This window comes from Chelon labrosus (genome assembly GCF_963514085.1).
Source record: "Chelon labrosus genome assembly, chromosome: 4".
NCBI classification, from domain to species: Eukaryota; Metazoa; Chordata; class Actinopteri; order Mugiliformes; family Mugilidae; genus Chelon; species Chelon labrosus.
The window spans coordinates 6,083,455-6,108,084 of NC_140340.1; the positions used below are offsets into that span (position 1 = coordinate 6,083,455).

Genomic DNA, 24,630 nt, shown 5'->3' on the forward strand with positions numbered 1-24,630 from the left:
CAAAAGAACAGTCTGGTATACAAGGCATCAAGGCAACTTTTTAGTTTTCTGTTCAAATGAAAAACTGTTTTTTTTGTCCTTCAAAGTCATGCATTAAGAAGAGTTAAATGACACTAGCATGCTAATGCTAAAGCAAGCGTGTTTTTAGCTTATGTATTTGGATAGAAAGCAAAGTGTTGATTTGACAGAAGATATGTCCCTCTGAAGATTGGGAATTAGATTTTTGTGGTCTTCCATCCGTCCATTCATTCATCTTCTGTAACCGCTCGTCCTCTGTAGGGCCGCGATGGGGCTGGAGCCTTTCCCAGCTGTCTTGGGCGATTGTCCTGGGCGATTAGGCGGGGTACACCCTAGACAGGTCTCCAGTCTATCTCAGGGCTAACAAAGAGAGACAGACATCAATTCACACTCACACCTACGGCCAATTTAGAATCACCAATGAACCTAACGAGCATGTCTTTGGACGGTGGGAGGGAACCAGAGTAAGGATTCGAACCCAGAACCTTCTTGGTGTGAGGTGTCAGCGCTAACCGGCAGGCACATGTGAGCAGCAGACCTGCAAAAAGACGCTTTTAAAGAATGAAAAGGCAGAACAATACACAATATGTGCAAAAACTCTGCGATGAAGGTTTGAAAACTTTCCAAACCGTCCACAGAGAATGGAAACGTGACTGAACGTTGACGTCCCAAGAGCTTTACTGCTAGTAGCTGTGTTTTGGTGAAACTTGGATATAACTCCGACACTTGTAGCAGTACATTTCAGATGACACGCGGCTGCACACACGAGCAATGATGAGCACCATCTCCACTGTCCGAACGAGCTCGTGTGTGGCTATAAATCCGTCACATACCCGACGATGGCGGCTCAGCCTTTGCTGCGACGACCTGTCCGAATACGTGGACGTGCACGTTGTTTGCATGAAAAGCATCCATCCTGCTGTCTTGTCTGCGACGCTGCGAGGAGAGGCGGGTTTTTCGTGTCGGCAGCCTGCTCCACGCTGAGAGCGAGGGAGAGAGAGAGGGATGAGAGATTATAAACCCTGCCTGCGTCTCTCAATCTAGGTCACAGAGCATCAGGGGGCAACACGCCTGGCTCATTTAGCCCCGTGAGTCACACTGGGCCGGGACTGCTGCCGGGGATCTCTCCCTCTCCTCCCACCCCGACACTACCACCACCACCGCTGACTTTCTCTCTGTCACTTTACCACTTTCCCCATCTAGTTTCCTTCTCCACGAAGGTAAACAAGGTGCATTCTGTAAGGATGAAGCTTCAGCTGCTCAGTGATGCATTCCAGACTGTGCATTAGTTCATCTTCTCTTATTTCGGACCATTTTTCCATATTTCAGATCTTTTTTAGAACATTTAAAAAAATAAAACAGTTTAAAAAGGTTTGATCGTTTTTACACACAGCTAAAATGTCTCCAAAAGGGCAGTTGTTGCAGTCATAGATGTGGGAAAAGATAGCTGGGGAATGACATGAAGAATCCGGGGACACGGCTGCTAACGGCTCTTTCGTCCATGTGGCATCCGGCCTGAACAGTTGGCCATGGGGTCGCCCCTTATTGATTTGTTTCTGCACAACGCTGGCGTTCTTTGGCACTGTGGGATATACAGCATATCAGGCTGTGACACAAATAAAAATATAAATCAAACACATCGACGGCTGCTTCGTTTTTTTTGGTCTTCGTTGGCAAGAGAAAGTATATAGATCTCCGTCTCCATCTTCGGCTTAATTCTTAAAGGCTCATCAGTTGGAGAACAGTGACTGTGTGTGTGTGTGCATATGTGCTGCAGAGCCTGCAGCTGCATCTATTTGTGTGTGCCTGTGTCTTTGTCTGTGTGTGTGCGCACCACGCAGCATTGACACGGACAGGAAGGAAGTTGATTTAGCTCATTAACTGCTGCAGAGGAGCCGTCCTCTGATCTTCAGTGCCCCCGGCCACAGGCTTGATCTTCCACCGTGAAAGGAAGACCTCTTGTGCCACTCGTGTCCAAGCAGAAACCAAACAGCAGGATTCTGTCTTTTAAATTGATGAATTGAGCGTATTATGTAATATAAAAGCTTATATGTCTAATTCCCCCGTGAACACAGGCCCACGCACATGTGAACCGCGCACAAACAGTCACAATGCACCGGAGCTCTGTGTTCGAAAAAGGACTGAATTATTTAGGTGAGACTCGAGCGCACACCTCCACACAGACACGCACTGTCAGCCGTGTGTATAGCTGATTCCTCTCACTTTTAAGTTCACGGTGAACCTCAGGTGGGTTCTCAGTCCCTTTTGGCTGCAAAGATGTGCCACACAACACCCTCAGCTAATGAAAAGACCTCTGATCAGTTGGCTGGCTTCAGCAGCTTTCAATAAGCTCTGAAGAAATGCCACAGTGAGGGTGATAGTGGTGGAGAGAGGAGTATGTAGTGGTCAGGTCACTGTGCTGTTCTCTGAATTATTCAAAACTGCCAAGTGGAAGTAGCATGAGGCTGCATGCAGCCCATGCCTCAGACCAGTGAGTGCTCTGCCATTTAATCCAAGTTTCATCCTAGTTTACATGTTACTTTCTCTTTTGAGCCAAACCGACCGAGCTCACGAATGAAATGTTCACCTCTTCAGCCAAGTTTCCACCTGTTAAAAATGCCAAACGTTCTCTTGTTTTGTCGTCTAATTTGAGAACTTAAATATATGCGTATCAGGGATAAAATTATGACCACCTTCCTTATATTGTGTAGGTCTTCCTTGTGCCTCCAAAACAGTTGTGACATCAGAGAATGGACATGGGCCTTCTGAGGGTGTCCTGAATGTTGTGAGTGGTAGCCTTCAGGGCCTATGGATTGTTGGGAGGGTCCTCTGTGGACCATCCCACAGATACTTGATCACTACACCTTGTGCCGTTCTTCATGTTTTTTTTAGTTGTTCCTAAACTATTTTTGTGTGTGTGTCTGTATCAGGCTGCATCCTGCTGGGGATGGCTGCTGCCTTCAAGGAGTGTCTGAATTGTAACAAGATGGTCAATGTTATTTACTTCTTCAGCCAGTGGTCATAATGTTATGCCTGATCGGTGTATGTAGGTTCAGACTGCAGGTGGGACAAAGTGATGCATTCGTTGTAGATGAAGTCTTTGGAAGGTAAACAGATTTTACACTGAAGTGAAGCAGTTTCCTTCCGCAGATCATTTTCTTTACTCTAACACTTCATGGTGCATTTGATGTGTCAGCAGCAGCCCTCTCCAAATGTTGCCGGCCAGGATCATCGCCATGGTTTTACGTCCCATGATCCCTCATGCAGCGCCGCATGGGCCTGGTTGCTATGGACACAGCCCATGTGGTGCCCCCAAACCCCTGCTTAGACTCTCTTTTACTTTGTGAATTTTTCTATAAACCCTCTCCAGATTAAAAAAAAAAAAAAAAGCCATATGTTGAGGCGACGCAACTGAGCGTGGTGTTAAGCTGCTGGGTTCATTACAGCGGTAACGCGAGGCTTGTGCTGCTCCGAATGTGATCATGTAGCTGTTTCTTGCATGGATTTTGAGGATGTCTTGTAAATCAAAGCAGGTAAAATCAGGAAATATGTGGCCGTGTTGTATATTTCATGTATCTGAAATAAGATCATCCCTCTGTTAACTGGTCAAAATAAAGGCCAATTGGATGTATTGTTAAATACAGCCATACCCTGACCCTAACCCTTAAATTAACAAGATTTCCTCTCATGGAGATTGATACAGACATTTCTTATCTTACTTATTCTCTTGCATCATGTGTGCACCGTGCAACTGCCAATAAATAGGTCTGTCAAAGCTTGGCTCCAGAGCTCCAACAGACGGTGAAAACCTGTGTTCTCTACTCCAGAAATGTTCTGGTCATCCAACGGCATAAACCCCCTAACCCTCTCTGAAATATTTTTCTCCTTGATGCTGTCTCCGGAAACTTTTCTTTTAAACCCAGCGTTCAGTTGTTGTGGTGAAGCCTTTGCCTGAGTGTAATCGGCGTATACCGTTTTGTGATTCTTATCGTAGGTGTTGAGTCAAGTTGGTGGTATTGAATGATGATCCACTACTACCACCCCCGGAAACATCCGCATTGCCCAATTTACAAAGAAATCACAAATTCCTGTCTTGACTGACGTCATTTTCCACAGTATAGTACTTCCACACGGTGGACATGTTTAGTCATGTCATTTTGCTTCTTCTTCTTTCTTCTTGTCTTTGGCAGCTTTGACTCCAGCCAACTACCATTGAAAAGAAGAAGGTGTTTTGACGCTACCAGAATGTGATTTTAGTTTGTGGCAGACCTTAAACAAATAACTGCATAAGATCAGGTTTGGCAAATGACCATTCCTGACCTTATCCGATCATTGCAAAAATGCCCTTATCGGCTCTTATACCGATCTCCCGATACCGACCAGGACATACAGTACCTAATATGTATCTACCAAAATCTGGTCCAGAATTTGCCAGGTGTCATTTTGTAGACTTGTGCCTCAATGAACGTGGCCTGTGTTGACATTCACCGTCTCTAGGAAACCTCACAGTGTATAATCTGGAAATAATTTGACTTAATAAGTTGATGACAAGTGTCCATTGTCTTTTAGAGACTAGACTTTGTTATTTGGAGAGGTGGTGCAGCTTCAACTGTTCTTTCAGGTTCCTTTGAATCATGTATCTGCATGAGTTGAGCCTTTTGAAGGAAGAAACCCTTCAATTAAGACACAACTATTTGGCGCCTTAATTATCCTTGTATGCGCTACTGAAGACCAAAACAAGATGTAAATGTGACCTTTCCACTTCCTGGAAACAGTAAGTTAGAGTGAGAGGCTATGGCTGCTTGTGCTCATAGAATGTGCAGTAGTTTGTTTAAAGTATTCTCAAATGTTCAAAGTGGATTTTTCAGTTACTTTCACATTTTGCTCTCTAAAGCAATATCGCTGGACTGGAGTCAGGCAAACAACACATGCAGTCATGAGATCAGATAGGATGTACGTTAAGCCCTGAGTTTAATCCAGTTGTTTAAACCTATTTAATTAGATTTCTGCCACTGGGACAGCATCACGAGGTTTCAGCAGTGAAGTTGAAGAGTGACATGAAAAAAGTATCTGTTCTTATCTGTTGTCATAGCAGAAACTTAGGTATTAGGAAGTGGGTCCTGCACGTTTCAGACCACCATTTTTAAAGACTTGCTGTACTGCATGTACAGTATGTGTGTACAGACAAATAATAATAATACGACAGATTCATGAAAAGTCCAGGCCTTATTGATTGTGACTGAGAAGACAATCAAGTGGAAATTGAAACTGATTAAAACCCACAATGAAGAATTATACACCAAAAGATGTTCTGCAGGCTTGAAGACACTTACTGGGCTGTAGATGAGCTGTTTCCTGTCTAGTCTTGCACAAAAATGTTGTCGGGGACAGCCTTGACTTTTCATACGTCAGTTGCCTAATATGACTGATTTTTATGGGTTTTTGGGAAAAACGTTTAGTCAAACATTCCGTGGTCTAAAGGCTCCTGGTACTTTGGGTGGAGTCATGCCAGTATAGAGCTAACCTGCTTTGACCTCATCTGCTGTTCAACACATCCACTCCTCAGCTCCAGTCCCTGATCCTCTATTCTTATTCTCACACCGTGTCCCTCTCCCTCAAAGCTCAAATTGTACGTTAAAAGTGACTTGCACAAAGAAACTTGCCTGGACTTGACCAGACCGCAACATATGTTCAACCGGCGTTTGAACAATGTCGGTGACATGCAAGTTGTCTTACACACTTTTACTCAGTTTTACCCACAAAACTGTCACACTGTGTTTCTGTAGTTTGTGATAAAATCCAGATCTTGTTTCAGAGACAACTGTGTCGCTTTAAAGCGTCTCGTAGCAATGTGTAAATCCCACAAGACGGTATACCCTCATTTGTAAGAGCTTTGCGACCGAGTGTTGAAATGAGTGAAGCGTCGTTTGTCAGGTGTGTCAGTCACACCCTCTTCTTCTTTATCTACTCCTGCTGCTGACAGGCCTGAGGTGGAAATATAGTCACTGGCTGAGTCACAGTTTCAATTCAGTTAACTCACTGCACCGATTTGCTCTTCTGCTTTGTAACCTCTGTTATTACTTCTGCTGGTCCTCTAGGGCCTTTGTGTCTGTGTTTGTGTGTGTGTGTATGGTTTGTTCTTGTACAGCTATCGTTCTGAGGACCAGTGTGAGTTTACACCATGTGAGGACATCTGTGCAAAGTGAGGACATTTTGGCCAGTCCTCACTTCTTTACAAGATGGTTTTAGGGTAACGGTCACAATTAGGTTACAATTGGGATTAGGGCAATGGTTAGGGTTAAGGTTAAGCTTGTTGCATACTCTCGACACATCATCTGGGCATAAATTTTTTCTCGTGTGGTGTCCAACAACTATTCTGTGATTGGTCAAAAATTGGAAGTGTCTGCTCTTCTCTCCTGGGTAGAGATCGCTGTGTGTTGGCGCATGCTCAATGAACGGCGTGATCCAACAGACCCGTTGTCAAAACAACTGGCCGACATTCAAAAATAATCTCCCACAATGCTTGACGTGTGTGACGTATGCTGCAGTGGGAGGGGCCTATGAGGACTTCCCCGGAGTTCGGCACTTGAGTTTCTCGTGAAGTATAAATCACTTGACCGAAACGAGCTTTGTTCTTGTTCTTGCCACCTCGAGGAAAACGAACAAATTTCTCGCCTCTTGCGGAGTATGTAACAAGCTTAAGGGGCTAGGGGAATGCACTGCGTTAATGAATGTCCTCACAAAGATAGCCATACAAAAATGTGTGTTTGTGTGGTTTTCGTTACTCCCTGTCTAAGTTGGGTATAATGAGTGTGTGGAAGGAAACATGATTCACTCTGTTACCTGAGTGGGCCGCACCCTGCTTGCTGTTTCAAACTGAGAGTATTACCTTAGACCTAGAGAGAAAATATGTGTGTGTGTGTGTAAGGGCTTTAGGCTTTTTCAAAGCATTTCTTTCACTCAACATTGTCTGTAATTCCAGTTTTATTGTCAGTAAAGGCATATGTGTAGTTTCTCTTTGAGGGATAGAACATCTACTGAAATAACGCTGTGATTTACTATCATATTTTGTAAAGACGTCCATACTTTAAAGAAGAAGAAAGTGGAAAATATTTAAGTTACAGGGTTAATGAAAGCTCTGTAAGTTCTGTGGCCAGCACTGACACCCTAAATGTTTACATCCTTGCAGTCCTCTATTGAAATGTACTCTGAAAAGAAGCTCAGAATATCAGCAGAAGGTTTGAAGGACTGTCGGCCATTGTTCGGCTTGCCAAGCTTTTATAAGCAGCTCTTATGGTTGCAAATATGGTGTCTAAAACGCTCTGAACAGCCACCCAAGATGGCAGGGAGCATCATGATCTGGGCCTGGACAGCTCGCTCTCATCCAATAGAAAATTAAAATAGAACAAGTTTATCCATGTATCGTCACAGGCTAATGCCAGGGTGACCGTCCAGTTGAAACTGAGTTGACTCTGGAGATCCAGCAGGACAATTATTCTTCAAACTACAGAATTATTTCAGAAAATCAACTGTATTGGATGCAGTGCCCTGGGAGCAGCGGAAGTGGCCTTGCTCATAACCCGAAACCCTAACAACCCTTCGGTCCCAAGTCTGCTTCTCTAATCATTGGTCTTGAGAAAGTTGTTCCCACCAGACCTCCTTAAAATGCGATGCCCGAAGCATCTCTGTTAGGACCAGTAATCCGGAATTCCTCCTGAACATTTTGCGGGTTTGATCTGCCGCCACCCAAAACCATTGTTTTTGAGATTATTGTGAACAAAGGAGGTTCAAGAACTTATTAAATCTAAGCGTCCACATACTTTTTTTTTGATAGCACTGGGAATATTTGATGGATGTGTTCAATAAATCCTTATATAAAAAAATACTCTTAGGATAGACTAGCTCTCAGCTGCTTTGTTATAGGGTCTTTAAAGGAAACCCTTAGTCCATTTTTCTGTCTATTTGTAAGAATGACTCCTAGTTGATATATTTTAAGATTAATGCAGAAAAACAGGAAATTCCAAAGTCTCGCTGCTTTGTACATTGGCTCTGTTCAGACCGGCTGTTAACATGCATGCTTGAGTGATCCAGTTGCAAGTCGGCTGGTCTAGTGTGAACACTCCCAGAATGAATTGAGGACATGTTTGACATCTGATCACTCGGCTTGTTCCCACATTCGTGTCTTTCGTCCTTGGAGCTGGTAAGTAACTAAACTAATAAATGAGTCATAGAAGTTATTGGACATGAGTGGGCTATGTGTAATTCTGTATTGGTGTGTGATCATGTTGATGTATGCAAAGCAGCCATGTGGACTTAAGCTGCTGTATTTCTGCCTCAACAAAGGAAACCGGACTTGTAGAGATTCTTGGAGACATTTCATCCAAGTGGCTTCTTCAGTTCTCAACAACTTCCTCTAACTGCGGGTGAGTTTTGGGTCATTAATAGCCCCCAAGTGATGTGAGTTACAAGTAGGCGTCACCCAGACAGTTCGAAACAAAAACCTGAACTCCCCACCAGTCATTTAAAACCAAAGAAGCCACTTGGACGATTGTTGAAAAATCAGAGAAGTCCATTTACCTTTGTTTCAGCTTTGTTTTAATATATTATGACCTGGAGAATATTCACAGACATAAAGACCGGACACTATTCATGTTGTCAAATACACCGATCAATCATAACATTATGACCATCTTCATGATATTGTGTAGGTCTCCCTTGTGCCTCTAAAACAGTTGTGACTCATCAGAGAATGGACATGTCCTGTGGTGTATGGCACCAGAATGTTGTTAGTGGGGGCCTTTGAGGGGAGGGGCCTCTGTGGATCATCCCACAGATACTTTATCAGTTTAGGATCTGGTGAATTTGGAGGCCAGGTCAACACCTTGTGCTGTTTTTCATGTTTTTTTTTAGTCCTAAAGCATTTTTGTGTGTGTACAAAGGTTTCCCAGCAGAAGATGTAACAATATTATTCACTTCTCCTGTGGCTTTAATGATTTGGCTGATCGGTGTATAGCTCACAATGTAATACGAGGTCTGAACAGGGCTATGGAGACACTTGTCATTCCGCAAATGTAGCTGTGATGATGTTAATGTTGTCACAATTAGATGTTATCCTAAATGTAAATGTCACACTGACGATATGCTAGCTGTTTGTTGTGTGGTCATAGACGTAAGTAGGAGAGAGGACAGAGGTGGAGTCCCGACTGACAGCAAACATGCATGCGTGTGAAAGAACAGGGGGAGTGCAGTATGTCAAACTGTTGGCGGCATGTGCACAAGGAGTGTGTGGAGGAGGATGAGGCCACAGGGAGGTTTCAGTAGGATGTGTGCTCTGCAGATTTTGTGACAATACAGTGTTCTGATGGGAAACTTCTGAACCTGGTATTCATTCATGTGGATGTTAGTTAGACATGTAGCACCCTCCTAGACCAGACCAGGTACCCCCGCACCCTGTAGTAATGACACTGCTTGATGGCAGCAGCCATCCCCAGCAGGATGCAGCCTGACACAGACACACACACAAAAACACTTTAGGAAAAACTAAAAAAAAAACATGAAGAACAGCACAAGATGTTGACCTGGCCTCCAAATTCACTAGATCTCAAACTGATCAAGTATCTGTGGGATGATCCACAAAGGCCCCTCCCCTCAAAGGCCCCCCCACTAACAACATTCTGCTGCCAGACACCACAGGACACCCTCAGAAGGCCCATGTCCATTTTCTGATGAGTCACAAATGTTTTGGAGACAGACACAATATTAGGAAGGTGGTCATAATGTTATGCCTGATAAGTGTATAAAACATTTGGAAGATCAAACTTGGAGCTTTGAGTCTGAGCCAATATCAGACCTTGTTGACTAAGTCTCGTTTTCTCTGAGATTAGCAGCTGGAAGCCCCTGTAATATTTTAATACGTGTTCATGTAATTGTTGAGGAGCAGGTGTTGACATGAGTTTGTTTTTTCTTGTGAGAGCGACTGATTTGATGAGCGGGGAGAGAGAGAACAGAGGTTGGTAGCTAATTACTATTCAGACCGAGTGCCCAGGAGGAGAGAGCAGTCTCGCTGCAATTCAAGTAATCTCCAGCTAGAAAGCGTGAAAGTGTACAGGGCTGGGGCGACATCGCAGCTTTGGCGTTTCTCAAAGGTTGTGGGAAATGAAAGATAAACACACGAGTTTTATCAAACCAGGTTGGCAGAGGAGAGCTGTGGTGGCCTCATACGTGACTGTAATGCTGAAGCAGTTTGATTGTGACCTCCCCCATTAGGACAGACGTGACTGGGTCACTGTGAGAAAGTGGGTTAACGAGTGAGGCCCTCGTCTCCACGGTGGAGCTGTGATTTGCCTCTTAAGCAGATTTGTTTGAGCGTTTATTTGAGTGTACATCGTGAGCAGAGAGGTGCCGATCCTCATCATTTTATTTGTGAGGACAAAAAGTCAGGCTGCTCGCAAATAAACGTTTTCATGCTCCGTCTTTAAGAGTTTCCTTGGACCTGTTCAGACTTTGCATTAAGATCCGATCATGTGAAAGACAGGTGTGAACATCGCCAGGGCGCATTTGCGAGATCTGATCTCTGACCACATTTGGAGGTGGTCTGCCTCGCATGTGTCCAGATGTGTCCGGATTCCTTTGATAGTGTGAACGCAATGTATCCTGGGTATACGCGACAGGGGTGGTCTTGCATCGCTGGAGCTTAAATCATTCATTAAGAAAAAAATATATGACCACTATTATAAATGATCACCTGAAAAGGAAAAAGCAGGGTCTGCGCACATGTACCTAAAGCTGGTCACTTGCGATGGGATAGCCCAGATCGGATATTGAAGGGGAACTACTGTTTTTTACGACCTGGACCTTATTTCTGGCATAAAATATGATCGTTTACTCACCCATATAACTTTTGTAATTTGTAGTTTGGGAGATATTTATGGGGCGTTCTATTTGTCCACCGAACTCGTTTTCCGAGTTGTTTTCCCGAGTTACGAACCGGAAGTTGCAAATAGAACGCCCCCGAGGTCGTATTTACAAGTCGTCAACTCGTCGAGGCTCAGAGGACCCCGAGTTCAGTTTCCAAGATGGCTACCACGAGCATCACACGTAGTAAACATTGTGGTTTTCTACTATTTTAAGCACTTTTGTCTTTGTTGTAACCAAATGTAGAAGTCGTACACATAGCAGTGTATACGGTTACCTAATAGGCATGTCGCTACAGCTAAATACCGCTTAATAAGTTATTTTGTAGCTTGTGCAGTCTAATTTTGGCTAGAGACGCTCCATGTTGCTATGACAACAATGCCGAGTCTTGAGCAGAAAGCGGAGCAGTAGCCTATCGTTAACGTTAATCAAAACGGAATATTCAGATATCAAACTGTGAAATATGTTTGTGTAATATGTAATGAACATGTGAAATCCGCCGTGGTTGCACTGTAAACAAGATAAACACTATAAACATCTTTTCTCCGACCTGTCATGTTGTGTACAAAACAGAACGCAAAAACCCGCTGTAACTTGTTTTCCGACACGGATGTGACGTCACTCCCGAGTTGCAAGTCGCGCTTACAAGACAAATAGAACGCACCATTACATCCGCGTATATCCATATAGTGGGAGTGACTGGGGCACCGAAACACAGCCTCTAAATAACACATTATCTGCCGCGAAACTCGTTCATTTCACCAATATTTTGTTATTGAACACTAGTGCTATTCCCCGTTGGGTCAGAAGGATGATGATAACAGCTAACTCCAGACTCAACGGGGAATAGCACTAGGGTACAATAACAAAATATTGGTGAAATGAACGAGTTTCGCGGCAGATAATGTGTTATTTAGAGGCTGTGTTTTGGTGCCCCAGTCACTCCCACTATATGGATATAGTCCTAACAACTCCAAATGACGCAAACGTTATGAGTAAACGATCATATTTTATGCCAGAAATAATGTCCAGGTTGTAAAAAACAATAGTTCCCCTTTAATGCAAGGTCCGAACAGGCCCCCCCCCCCCCCCCCCCCTCCCCCCGTTCACCTGCACTTCACTGACAGGACGCACTTCTTTTAACCATTGCGCTCCGACCGCTGGAGACTGATGATACGAGCACACAAAAAACAAAAACAGATGAATTTCAAATCATCCAGATGGAAGAGTGATTACTTTGAGATTCATTTAATGCCGTGCCAGCCCCCTCCCCCATCGCTGACTCCATCCCTCCCTCTCCGTCTTTCTGCAGAGAAACTGCCTGTTCACATAAGCTAAAAATAAATCATGTGACTGAGCGCGGCCAACTGTACCGTTCATGCATTACTTATGGAAGTGTTTGCTTGTCTTCCATTTTTGGCCCCGGGGGAAAAAAATAAATAATAAACTGGCTCCGGTCCTCGAGTGGATATTGCGTTGAAGCGGGTTCTCGGGCGATATCGTCCAAACAGGAACAATCTTGCTGTGTTTCCATCTTGTCTGTAGTGATATACGCAGCGTTATCTGTTTATCTGTGTAGATGCGTTAGTGGATTAAGCTTTGCTGCCCTGGTTGTTGTAATGAAGTAACATGATACATGTCAGGATTTCACAATAAAGCTAAAATAATCAAATGAAGTTGGGTCCATGTGTGGTCTGGATCGTATCCCGTCCTCGTTGCACAATTTCCGTTGTCTAACACTTTGAGTTCAATTGAGTTATGTCTGATTTTCATACTTGAGTAGCAAGAAGCAAAAACAGACGTTCAAGACGCATCCGGATTAGTGGAGCGTACTTGAAATTTTAGTGACTGTTATCCAAAATATTCCAAACCAATACATTTTACAAACCAAAATCCTGGTCTGCAGATGAGAGCCCACTCATGCTTCCTGTGGGGGGAAAAAAAAAAAGATAGATTATGACATTTGTGCTCGCTCAGTTTTTTTTCCCAAAAATGCTCTTCCCTAGAGCCATTAATAGCTTGTAGTAGTTTGCCGTCGTATCCCATGTTTTTTTTTCCCCCTGCAGATGAAGAAGCTGGCATGGACTCAAAATTAAAGGTTTCCTGAGCACTTCAAATGTTTATGTTCAGTCAGATTGGTTTAATGTGTCGTCTATCCCGAGTGTTTGGGTAATGGATATGATTCTGTTTAAATGTGGGCTGTACTGTCACACTCCTGAAAGGCATTCAGACAGTTTATGTGAGGCATTGGCCACTTAAGAACTCATTGCTGGGATTGAGAGTTGATTCTCAGCTAACCGATCATCTTTGTGTTTCTTGCCTCGTCTTAATGCTATTTAATTTCTTATGCCCAAGATGTGAAAATAATACCTGCGTTGTAGCAAATGCAAATTATCCTCAAGTGCTGTGACTTATTTTTATTATAGTATTAAAGGACCAGTACGTCTGATTTAGTGACACCTAGTGGTGAGTTTGAAGATTGCAACCAGCTGAATGCGCCCCCTCCCTTTTCAAGTGTAAAAACATGAAAGGCTGTCTCTAGAGTTAGTGTTTGTTTTGTTCTTCCTGGGCTACTGTAGAAACACGGCGTCACAACTTGACATTCTACGTGAAAAAAGGTCTGTATTTACAGATCTGCAACTGGTGCGTTTTATTTATTTATTTTTTTTGTATGTGATGTGCTGTTATGCATGTGATCATCCCTCGGAGGTGATCATTTATTCTCACGCCAACAACTGATAACGAAGATCAACCATGCAGTTTGCTTCCCCTCCAGCAACTATGCAAATAAAGTAGATGTACTACAGATAGACAGGTTAATTTGCCTGTATTTACCTTTTAAGCTACTAACACTCAACTCTGAACAGTCACTGTATAAACACCAGGAACCCAGTATTCATAACATCGCGCATGAATTGCGCAAAAGGTGGGACGTAGTTGTCACGAATGATGAAGTTGGCTATAGAGGCCAAAGCTGGTTTTTATACCTGAAGTTTTGGCACTTCCATGCCACCTTCGTTTTTCAGCCCAGGAGGCCTCTGTGGATCATCCCACAGATACTTGATCAGTTTGGGATCTAGTGAATTTGGAGGCCAGCTCAACACCTTGTCCTGTTCTTCATGTTTTTTTTTTTTTAGTTGTTCCTAAAGTATTTTTGTGTGTGTGTCTGTGTCAGGCTGCATCCTGCTGGGGATGGCTGCTGCATCAAGGAGTGTCATTGCTATTGGGTGGGGATACCTGGTCTGGTCTAGGTGGGTGCTACATGTCTGGCTGATCGGTGTACTTGGATGTAAACATAACTAAAGGTTATGTATGACCCAGTTGCTTCGATACTAAAGAAAATGTAATTCTATATTCCTATTCTGCCAGTAGATTCCCCCTGAATCGTACCATGTTGTCCTCTGGCCTGTACTGTTAGTGTGTGTCATGGTACCAGGAAATCCTTGTCTTAATCTCTATTGTCCTCTGTGGTGTAACTGGGAAGAGACGACAGAGACGACGTCCGTCTCGCGCTGCTTTCTACCCGTCGGCGTGTCTTTCACGTGTCTCAGAGCTTTAGAAGACGTGCTAACCAGGTGTCTCTCGTTCTTTATCCACATACGGAGGCTGTGTGTAGTGATAACAGGTTTGAGCTCTGTTACTGAGCCAGTCCTCATGACAGATTTGCGGTTTGAGAGCGGCCAGGGCAGCCGACATACTGAATGAATCATCTCCGCTCAGCACGGTTACTAGAGGAGTGAATGCTGACTCTCCAGATGGATTTTTAGTATGTGCCTGAAAATCTGACATCTTTGCCCACGGAGGAGTTTGGCAGAGTCACTGCATCGCTTCAGGGCCAGCATGGAGCTCAGTCAGCCCGTTTTGGGTTCCGCCTGGGGGGGGGGGGGGGGGGGGCTGCAGATGGGCAGTCAGCAGGAGATTTTGACGGAGGTGTTGAAAGGACACATTTCGCTTTCCCACCACTTGGGTCGTGTGACTCAGGATTCCCCCTCTCCTGTCCCCCCTGGAATCTCTCACCTCTGTCATCTCCTCTCCTCCTCTTCATCTCTTCCTCCTCTGCGCTCTCGTCATTTCCGCCTCACCGCCGTGTCTTTCCCACCTTTCCCGTCCTCCGTTTTCTCTCCCCGCGTCTCTGAATCATCCCGTCCCTTGCCCGCGCTTCCGTACGACGTTTCCAGATTTAGCCGTGTTTTGTTTTTCCGTCCCCTCCCGCCGACGCCGCCGGCCGTCCCTGGAGATTACAGCAACACCGCGCGCGTCCATCTGTGTTTTCATCTTCCTCATTACTAGTTTTTTTTTGTTTTCCTTTACCTGTCTGCTTCATCTCAGCAGCTTTCTCCTTCCCCACGTCGTCGTCGTCACATTGCATTTAAACAGGCGGCGACTGAGTCAGACACATCAGAGGAAGCCAATTAGTGTGGCGTTTGGTCAACTATCGAATTACAAAGTGTTCAGCTCATGAATCATGGTTGTCACTTGCTTCGTACCACGTTGAGACTGTTAAAGGAAAGTTTAAGAAGAGAGAAATTGTGTTATACTTTAGAAATATTATTCACGTTAACATAAAATATCTCAAAAGTGGGAATCACCAAAGGCCTCACGACATATTATTACAACACTTTGCAATGTGTTTGAATCTATCTATCTATCTATCTATCTATCTATCTATCTATCTATCTATCTATCTATCTATCTATCTGTCTATCTATCTATCTATTTATCTATCTATCTAATGCTCAGTATTTTTAAAACTATGATGTTGTTTCTTTTTGTTTCACAGGTGACATTACACAGAAGGGCTATGAGAAGAAAAGGACCAAGCTCCTGGCTCCCTACATCATCCACACTCCAGGTATCCACTCCTCACCTCTTACTTTCCCAGAGCAAGTGTCTTTTTGTTCTTTGATATCTACGTCTTTTTTTTAAATGTATTTTCAGCGTCTTATTGCCGTGGCACTGTTCCGCAAAGTTCTCTGCTTATTACTTTATTTAAACCATTATGTCACACTGTAAATGTATTTTGCTAAACAAATAAAATCACAAAATATCTATTAGTTTCGGAATAATTATGGGGTGATATACACTGATCGTCCACAACAATATGACCACTGACAGGTGAAGTAAATAACATCGACCATCTTTTGACAATTCAACGTTCTGCTGGGAAACTTTTGGACCTGGCATTCATTCGTGTTGATGTTACTTAGACATGTAGCACCCACCTAGACCAGACCAGGCACCCCCACCCCATAGCAATGACTCTCCTCGATGGAAGCAGCCATCCTCAGCAGGATGCAGCCTGACGGTTTAGGAACAACTAAAAAAACATGAAGAAAAACACAAGGTGTTGACCTGGCCTCCAAATTCACTCGATCCCAAACTGATCAAGTATCAGTGGGATGATCCACAGAGGCCCCCTCCCCTCAAAGGCCCCCACTAACAACATTCTGTTACCAGACACCACAGGACACCCTCAGAAGGCACATGTCCATTCTCTGATGAGTCACAATTGATTTGGAGGCACAAGGGAGACCTACACAATATTAGGAAGGTGGTCATAATGTTATGCCTGGTCGGTGTGTATCAAGAACCAAAGTTAAAGTTGTACACTGGATATATGCTGCTCTGTTAATGTCTTTTATTGCACATTAATTCCTGATAATGATAATGGTGCAATCTGTCTTCTAATTTCCCTGCACCGATCAGCCACAACATTAAAACCACCTTCCTAATATTGTGTAGGTCTCCCTTGTGCCTCCAAAAACAGCTCTGACTCGTCGTAATCGTGTCCCGGGTTATCTGCCACCAGGACATGGGTAGTGAGAGCCGGAGATCTTGGGAGGTTTGAATCTGGGTCAGCACCTTAGCAAATGTTTCATGCGTCCTGGGCTCATTGTCCCGCTGGGGATGGTTGCAGGCTGTAGGGGAGGAGTGTTGTTGCTATGGGGTGGGGTTGCCTGGCCACATTTAAATGGGTGGTTCGTGTCCAAGTAACCGGGACCAAAGGTTTCCAAGCAAATCTTAGAATTGTAAGGAGATTATGGGTTTAATGTTGTGGCTGATGTTAGTGGATATTTATTAAGGCACATGCAACTTTAGTTAATGATGAGGGATACACAGAAGGTAATAGTAGGCAGTGTAACAACAATTTTTACTCATGTTCCTGTTGTGTCTGCTTTGGACAGCGCCGCCCCCTCAGAATGACGTGCAGCCTCCCGCTCCCAGCTCCTCCAGCCACGGGCCTCCCCCCTCCAGTTCGTCCCGCTACCGCGACCGCCGCTCCCGCAGAGCACATCGGGGCGGAGGGACCAGGGATGACCGCTACAGATCAGGTCAGCCGGAAGTCCTCTGATATGTCAGGGGAGAAGCCACATCCTGCAGCACTTCGGAAGCGCCAGTCGGTTCCATCTGAAATTAGCTTTCATCAGCTCCGCCTGTGGAGCCGGAGTGGTTTTAAAGCTCAGATGCTGGGCTGTTTCAAAGGGACCAATTAAGGATAAATAGTGATGTCATTGCCTGGCTATGTGTGTTAGCAGGCTGGAAAACCTGACGTCGGCCAGGGTAAAAAAAAAAAAGCAACAACAAAAAAAAACAGAGCGGCACTGTTAAGACGAAAGAGCACAAAGCATGTGAGGAGGGTATTACCAGTGTTTGTTCAGACTATGAAAGCAATTCTCTCTCCAGACAGGTCCACACCCTGCTGTTGCTTTTCTTAACACCATCCTTTGGGTTAGGGTTTGGTGGAGTCTTATATAAAATCTGACGAATGACATATTTCTGTTTCCTCTGATTGAAGTCTTTGACACAGAGGATCAGGATCTTTAGTTCTGCAGAGCCTGACATGAGACTGGTACAATGAGTTGAGTAGTAAAAGTGGAATCTGGGTCCATTAGAGGAGTTGTCGTGTCGCTTTCCTGATACTGGGGGAAATGTCTTAAGGCGACTTCAGTTCACAGTTAATGAGATTATGGTTTGAATTCTGTCATAAAGTCAAACAGAACTGTTCTGCTTCCTTTGAGAGATGTGTATTTATTTGAGTAAGGAGAGATGATGAGGAAGTAAATATATTGAAGTAACAAGATCTGATGTGATTAAATACTCTGACAGTGAGAAGTGACTTCTTAAAGGGGAACTACTGTTTTTTACAACCTGGATGATGTCTTCTCTGAGCGCCGCGCGCACCCACGACAGTGCTACTGCTATGTTTCGTCCACAACCTCAGAATCGGAAAAATCTTCAGCCATGTTGCAAAAAATTAGCAGTAGTAAATTACAGGTAAACAAGCCGACCATTGCGGGTGCGCGCGGCGCTCAGAGATGACATCATCCAGGTCAGAAGACATCATCTGGAGTCTGTAGGTCAATCTACAGACCCTGGATGATGATAACAGCTAACTCTGGACTCAACAGGGAGTAGCACTAACGTACGATAACAAAATATTAGTGAAATGAACAAGTTTCTTGGCAGATAATGCGTTATTTAGATGCTGTGTTTCGGTGCCCCATTCACTCCCACTATATGGATATACGCTGATCTAAATATCTCCCAAAGGACTACAAATTACACAAAAGTTATATGGGTGAGTAAACGAAGTTCATTCTGGCCAGGTCATTCATACTTCACAAGAAACTCAAGCGCCGAACTCCAGGCAAGTCCTCATAGGCCCCTCCCACTGCAGCATACGTCACATGCGCTAAACATTGTGGGTGATTCGGTCAGTCGGCCAGTCATTCTGACGACTGTGTCCGTCGGATCGCGCCGTTCATTCATCTATCACGCACCCTCGCACACAATATGCCGATCTCTACCCAGGAGAGATTAGCAGGCGCTGGGAGCTCACAGGATGGCCGCTAGCATTTCAGCTTTTCAACATTAACCGCACCCACTCCGGTTTCTAACCAATCAGAGAATAATTGACGGGATAAAAAAGTTCTGCCAGGTTGACGTGTTGAGAACACGCTGCGAGAACTCCCAAACGATGGCCGTGAGAACCAAAATGACGTCGGTCTATTCTCACAGCCGGAGGAGCGAGAACAAACTTGCGGAGTATGCAACAGCCATTAGGGCCTGTTCAGACATGGCATTAGCATGCAAATTCGATCTCAGTCTACAACACTGGAACTACACACTGTAATCTATAGTAAAAATAAAGACATCTGTGATTGAGTAAAATACGACACACGGCTCCTCATGCATCTTAGTCTACATCACATAGTTCAACGTTTGAGTAGGTTGTCATTGCAAGTTTCAGGTTATTAAATTAAGTTGCGGTGAGGCTAGAGGAAAAAGTCAGTCGGCATCCTCCTCTGGGGAAACTGTGCAAAGTTTCAGGACAGTCCTTAAATTAAATTACTAAGTTATTTTCAGAGGTGGAAAGTAACGAAATACATTTACTCACGTTACTGTATTGAGTAGTTTTTTTGTGTATTTTGTATTTTTCAAGTAGTTTTTAAAATCGGTAATTTAAATTTTACTTGATTACGTTTTGAGTGAAGTATTGTATTTCGCTACATTACAAATCCCATCCGTTACTGAGTAAAAAAAAAAACGTTGACTAAAGAAAACCGAAAAAAAAAATCGCGCCCGGAACCACGTAGTGAGTGACGTATGGTCAGCATGTAGGCTACCACTACCAAGCGCCAAGTCTTTCTGTAGGAGATTGAGAACGAGATGGAGGTGGATCAGAAGAGCGACGACGGTTCAGAGACAGTTTGATTGACAGTTGATTGTTTGAAAAAGTTTTATGGGAGGGTCAGATCTAAAATTGCACATTATACCTTTCTAAGGGTCTTACATGTCATGTGTGACATGTGTTATGTTGTCATTACATGTGTATACATTTGTATAGATTTTTATACATTTGTATAGATTGTTCTTTAATTAAAAACTAAACAGTTTTGGATGTATGACCCCATGTCCTATTTTCACTACATGGGAGAGATCCCCCGCCCCGTTCTACAGTTTTTTTTTTAAATGTAACTAGTAACTTTTACTTAAAATACATTTTAAATTAGCTACTTATTACTTTTACTTGAGTAATTTTTCAGATGGGTAATTTCATTTGTACTTGAGTAATATTTCATCCAAGTATTGGTACTTTTACTTGAGTACGATATTTTAGTACTTTTTCCACCTCTGGTTATTTTATACTCGACTAAAGTGATGAACTGGCTGACAGCTACCAGGCTGAGATTAAGTCTGAAGTTTTGACACGGACACTCATCATGTCATAATGTCTGTAATAATAGTGGTTATTACTGCTTAGTGTTTATTACACCTCTTAGAAAACATGTCACTTCTGCATTCGGCAAAATACAATGGTACGGTTTTACATTCACAGTGTAAACAGTGCGACAGGTAGAAATTAATAAATCAAAATGTGCGAAAGATTAAAAAAAAAAAATGAGATTAAGGTTTGTAGGCTGCCCAAGTACTGATGGGAGCTGGACCCTACCGCGCCCATCGCCGTGGAGACCGCCCTCATCCTCCCGGACATGTGTGAGGAGTGGGCCTGTCCCGGCGCTCCTCTGTGAGGGTGTGCTGTGGCGTGATTATGAGAGATGATGATTTAGCTCAGAGGGAGCTGTTCAGCAGAATGCCAGTTATGTAATCCTGGTCCCCGCTGCTGCTGCTGCTGCTGCTGCTGTGTAATGAGCTGTGCCTGATGATTTATTGAAATGTGTTGATGTGGAGGCAGAAATGATGTCCCCTCAGTAAAAAAGATAAGATTCTTCAGTAAGTGGTCTTTTGTTGCGCGTGTTTTTTTCTTACATGGCGCTTTTTTGAACGCGCCTGTGGGTGTCATCGAGTAAAAGAGCCTCTGCATTTATTGCTTTGTTCATTTTTTTTTTTTTAGTGTAGGGACGTGAGTGGGCTAATGCACACAGATCCGTTCTCTCCTCTCGTGGTTTTTGCTGTTTCACGCTGAAAATGGCGTCACACTAATCTTCCTAAAACAAAACTGTAATTTTGCGATCGAAAGGTACTATAAACGACGGAAGCAGCTGTTGCCAAGCTGCAGTTTGTGATTGTTTAAAAGATTTATATATTTACTCTATTTTTTTATTTGTTCCATTTCTATTTTTAAAAATCTGAGACTATAAAAAAATAACGTAAAATCCATAAATATCAGTGTTGTTACTAATCATTGACATCCAAATCTGTAATAAATCAAAAAAAAAATCCACTTTTCTTTCAGATTATTGAAAATATTAAATTTTTTCTATGTGTATTTTCTTTTTTTCAGAAAACTTTGCAATGCCGTCACAAACACTGACATATAAAGGGTTAAAATTCTGAGATTAATTAAACATTTGGTATTTATGATTAGGACTGAAGTTGATTAAAGAATTTAAGTTAAAAAAAAAAGTAGAAAGAAATAATAACGTATGCTATTTCTATGGCGTTTTTGAAGAGGACACTTTTGTCCCTCAGTGGTATAGTAACAGGCTATGAGGGTTAAAACAAAAATGATGTGTTTTCATTAAAATTATTATTTTATTTTATTTTCAACAAACGATCCAAAATGATATTTCCCCCTCAGGTTATTTAATTTCAGTAATTATGTTTTTCCCTTCTCTTTTGTCCAATTAATTCTCCCACAACCCGCCACGTTCATCCTGCTGCCTACACGATGGCAATAAAAATAATTCATTTCCTGTTTTTTTTTTCTTTAAAAAATAATTGTACAAATATTCTCTGCTTTATTTTTATTATCTTCTTTTTTACCTCACCAGTGTCTTCAGAAATGCCACTGAGGTTCCCTCACTACTGCCCCCTGTAGGTTGAGATCCACTAATCTAGAGGCAGCTCACTGAAATAATTCAACCGTACAATAATACTATTTATGCACTAAGAACATTAGCTTTGGATAGAAAAATCTTTAATGTAAAGGAAAAAATAAGACCTTAAATGTGTGTTTTAAATAAGATGTCTCTTGAGTTGAGTTCATTGTTTTGTTGTTTTGAATGCAAAGCAACAAAAGTGCAAATATAAAGTGTTTATTGTTTTCTGTCCTTGCAGATATCCACACTGAGGCCGTACAAGCTGCCCTGGCTAAACATAAGGAGGAGAAGATGGCTCTTCCCATGCCTACCAAACGGCGCTCCACTTACGTCCAGTCTCCCATCGAAACTCGCACACCACCAGGTAAATGGGATAATCCTCCTCTCCTGCGGTGACTCTAACCTTTGACCTGTATCCAGTGCGGGATGTTCACCCTTTGCTCTCCCGCATTCAGACTCCTCATCAGGTTCTGACGACGAGACGTCCGCGCGCAGACAGTCCTCGGTGGTGGCTCCCCCGCCTCCGGTCAATCCCAACCTGCAGAGCCCGGAGTCCTGGATCAACCGCTCCGTCCAGGGCTCCTCCACCTCCTCCTCGGCCTCCTCCACGCTGTCCCACGGGGAGGCCAAGCCTCAGCCTCAGAGCCAGCCTCAGCCTCAGTACAAGCCTCAGTACCAGCCTCTGTATCAGCCGCAGCTCCAACCACAGTACCAGCCTCAGCACCAGCAGACCCGCACCGCTGCAGTGACGGACATGATGGCTCACAGTCGCATTGGTGAGGCTCTCTGCTTTTAAAATACTTGGGACACCAAATATTTGTCCAACAAGCTCCTTCAAACTCATTTAACAGGGAATATCAGCAGATTGTGACCAGGAACACTACTAGCTCATAAAATGACCTTCAGTAAGAGGTCTATAGAGATATGCCCTGATCAAGCATAACATTATGACCACTGACAGGAGAAGTAAATAACATTGACCATCTTGTGACAATACAATGTTCTGCTGGGAAACTTTTGGACCACACAAATGCCAGGTATCATCCACTATATTCTTTGATTTAGAGACTCAATCGCACCCAGTCACACATTCTCAGACATCACACACATCTGGGAGCCTATCCCAGCTGTCATTGGTCGAGAGGCGGGGTACACCCTGGACAGGTCTCCAGTCTATCTCAGGGCTAACACAGAGAGACAGACAACCATTCACACTCACACCTACGACCAGTTTAGAATCACCAATGAACCTAACCAGCATGTCTTTGGACGGTGGGAGGAAGCTGGAGAACCCTGGGAAAACACACACAGACACAGGTAGAACATGCAAACTCCACACAGAAAGGCCAACGGATTTGAACCCAGAACCTTCTTGCTGTGAGGCATCAGTGCTAACCACCACGACACTGTGCCGCCCAAGCGGCTTTCAAACTAAAACCGTCAAATGACGTGCCAGATGTTTCAGACCTGGGCCTCCCACATTAAACTGATTTAACTGAACATCACAGCCACAATAAGACTACTTCATAGTAAAACCACAGTGTTTCCCTGCAGCTCCCTCGGTGAACAGCGCCCCTCCTCCGGACGTGACCGCCGTGGCCCCACCAGCCAGAGGCCCCCGGGTGGACCTGCCCTCCAACGCCGTCGTCCGAGGGATGAGCCGCGGGCAGAGCCGCTCCAGCATGATGGAGACCGCCGATGGTAACGCCACATTCGTGTGTTTTCCGTGTCTTCGCGTGCGGGCGCCTGTGTCTGATTTCTCTTTCTTCAAATAAGTTTCCGGCGTTCGGTCTCCATTAATCCGACTTTACTGCTTCTTTCTTCTCTTCTCAATCTCTTCTCAACATTGTCACATGTTTATTTGACTGCCTGGTAGGAAGAGGTAATACCCAGAGTAAGGAAACTTCCTTAATGTGTGGTGTCCGCAGCCTCCTGTGTTTGCTGGTGTACCCTTACTCTCCCTACTGTTTGGAATGAATGATTCTAAAAAAGGAAATAAAGCAAAATCCACGCACAAAGTCAATCCTCATGTGTGATCCCAAACCAAAAAAAAACAACTTTATCCCACCTCTCACTTTTAATTTTGTTGACGCCACCTACCTACGCTGCTGCTTTTCATCCCTAGAGCGCGTCACAATCATTTCAGGGTAAAGTCTGAATTCGCAAATTTGTCAAAGCTTTGAGGACGCGTGTCACGGGATGAAGGGCGGCAGGACTATGAGATGCTGAGATGTTTAAGTAGGTGGCGTTTTGTCACTATGCGTGAGCCACGCTGTGCGTTTGCCCCCCTCTTCACCTTTGCCCCCTCCTCCCCCCGTGCTTCCAGGAGTTCCTGTGAGCAGCAGGGTGTCCACTAAGATCCAGCAGCTGCTCAACACCCTAAAGAGGCCCAAGAGGCCCCCGCTCAGCGAGTTCTTCACCGACGACTCCGAGGAGATCGTAGAAGGTGAGCTACAGTTGTATTTGTTGTATTTTTACAGTTACTCACACAAAACCAGAACTTCTGTCTGCTGCAGTCTCCAGCATGTATAATTTATAATGTGTAATATATGCAGGAAGGATTAAAAGAAAAAAAAAAAAGCACACATTTTTCACTTTAAAACTCACATTTAGGTGCTGATCGCTTTTGTAAAGGTTATTTTTTTCATGTTGTGACTAATGACAACGCATTTACTAGCTCCTCAGTTGTAAATGGTATCAAATTAACATTTATTCTGGTCCAGTTAAATGCAAAAGTTGTCCAACCAAAGGCAATTTTTACAACCTGGCACCACAAACGCGCTTATTGCTGGCTATAAATGAATAGTACGTGACTAATTAACCAGCAGCTTATAAAGGAGGCCTTATTACCTTAGGTCCAAAGTTGTAATTCAATGATAATTCATTTCTGTATGTCAAACCAGTTGAAAGGGAA

The 24,630-nt window shown here is 43.8% G+C and overlaps 1 protein-coding gene across 1 annotated transcript in view; it reads left to right on the plus strand.

The window, feature by feature from the left end:
• The window catches only part of dip2bb (disco-interacting protein 2 homolog Bb), a 47,021-nt gene that overhangs the window by 3,409 nt on the left and 18,982 nt on the right, over window positions 1–24,630 (plus strand). The window contains exons 2-7 of the mRNA XM_084543869.1: window positions 15,713–15,784; window positions 17,118–17,264; window positions 21,955–22,080; window positions 22,172–22,492; window positions 23,271–23,417; window positions 24,043–24,162. Coding sequence (XP_084399995.1) covers window positions 15,713–15,784; window positions 17,118–17,264; window positions 21,955–22,080; window positions 22,172–22,492; window positions 23,271–23,417; window positions 24,043–24,162 — 933 coding nt within the window. The remainder of the gene's footprint in view (window positions 1–15,712; window positions 15,785–17,117; window positions 17,265–21,954; window positions 22,081–22,171; window positions 22,493–23,270; window positions 23,418–24,042; window positions 24,163–24,630) is intronic.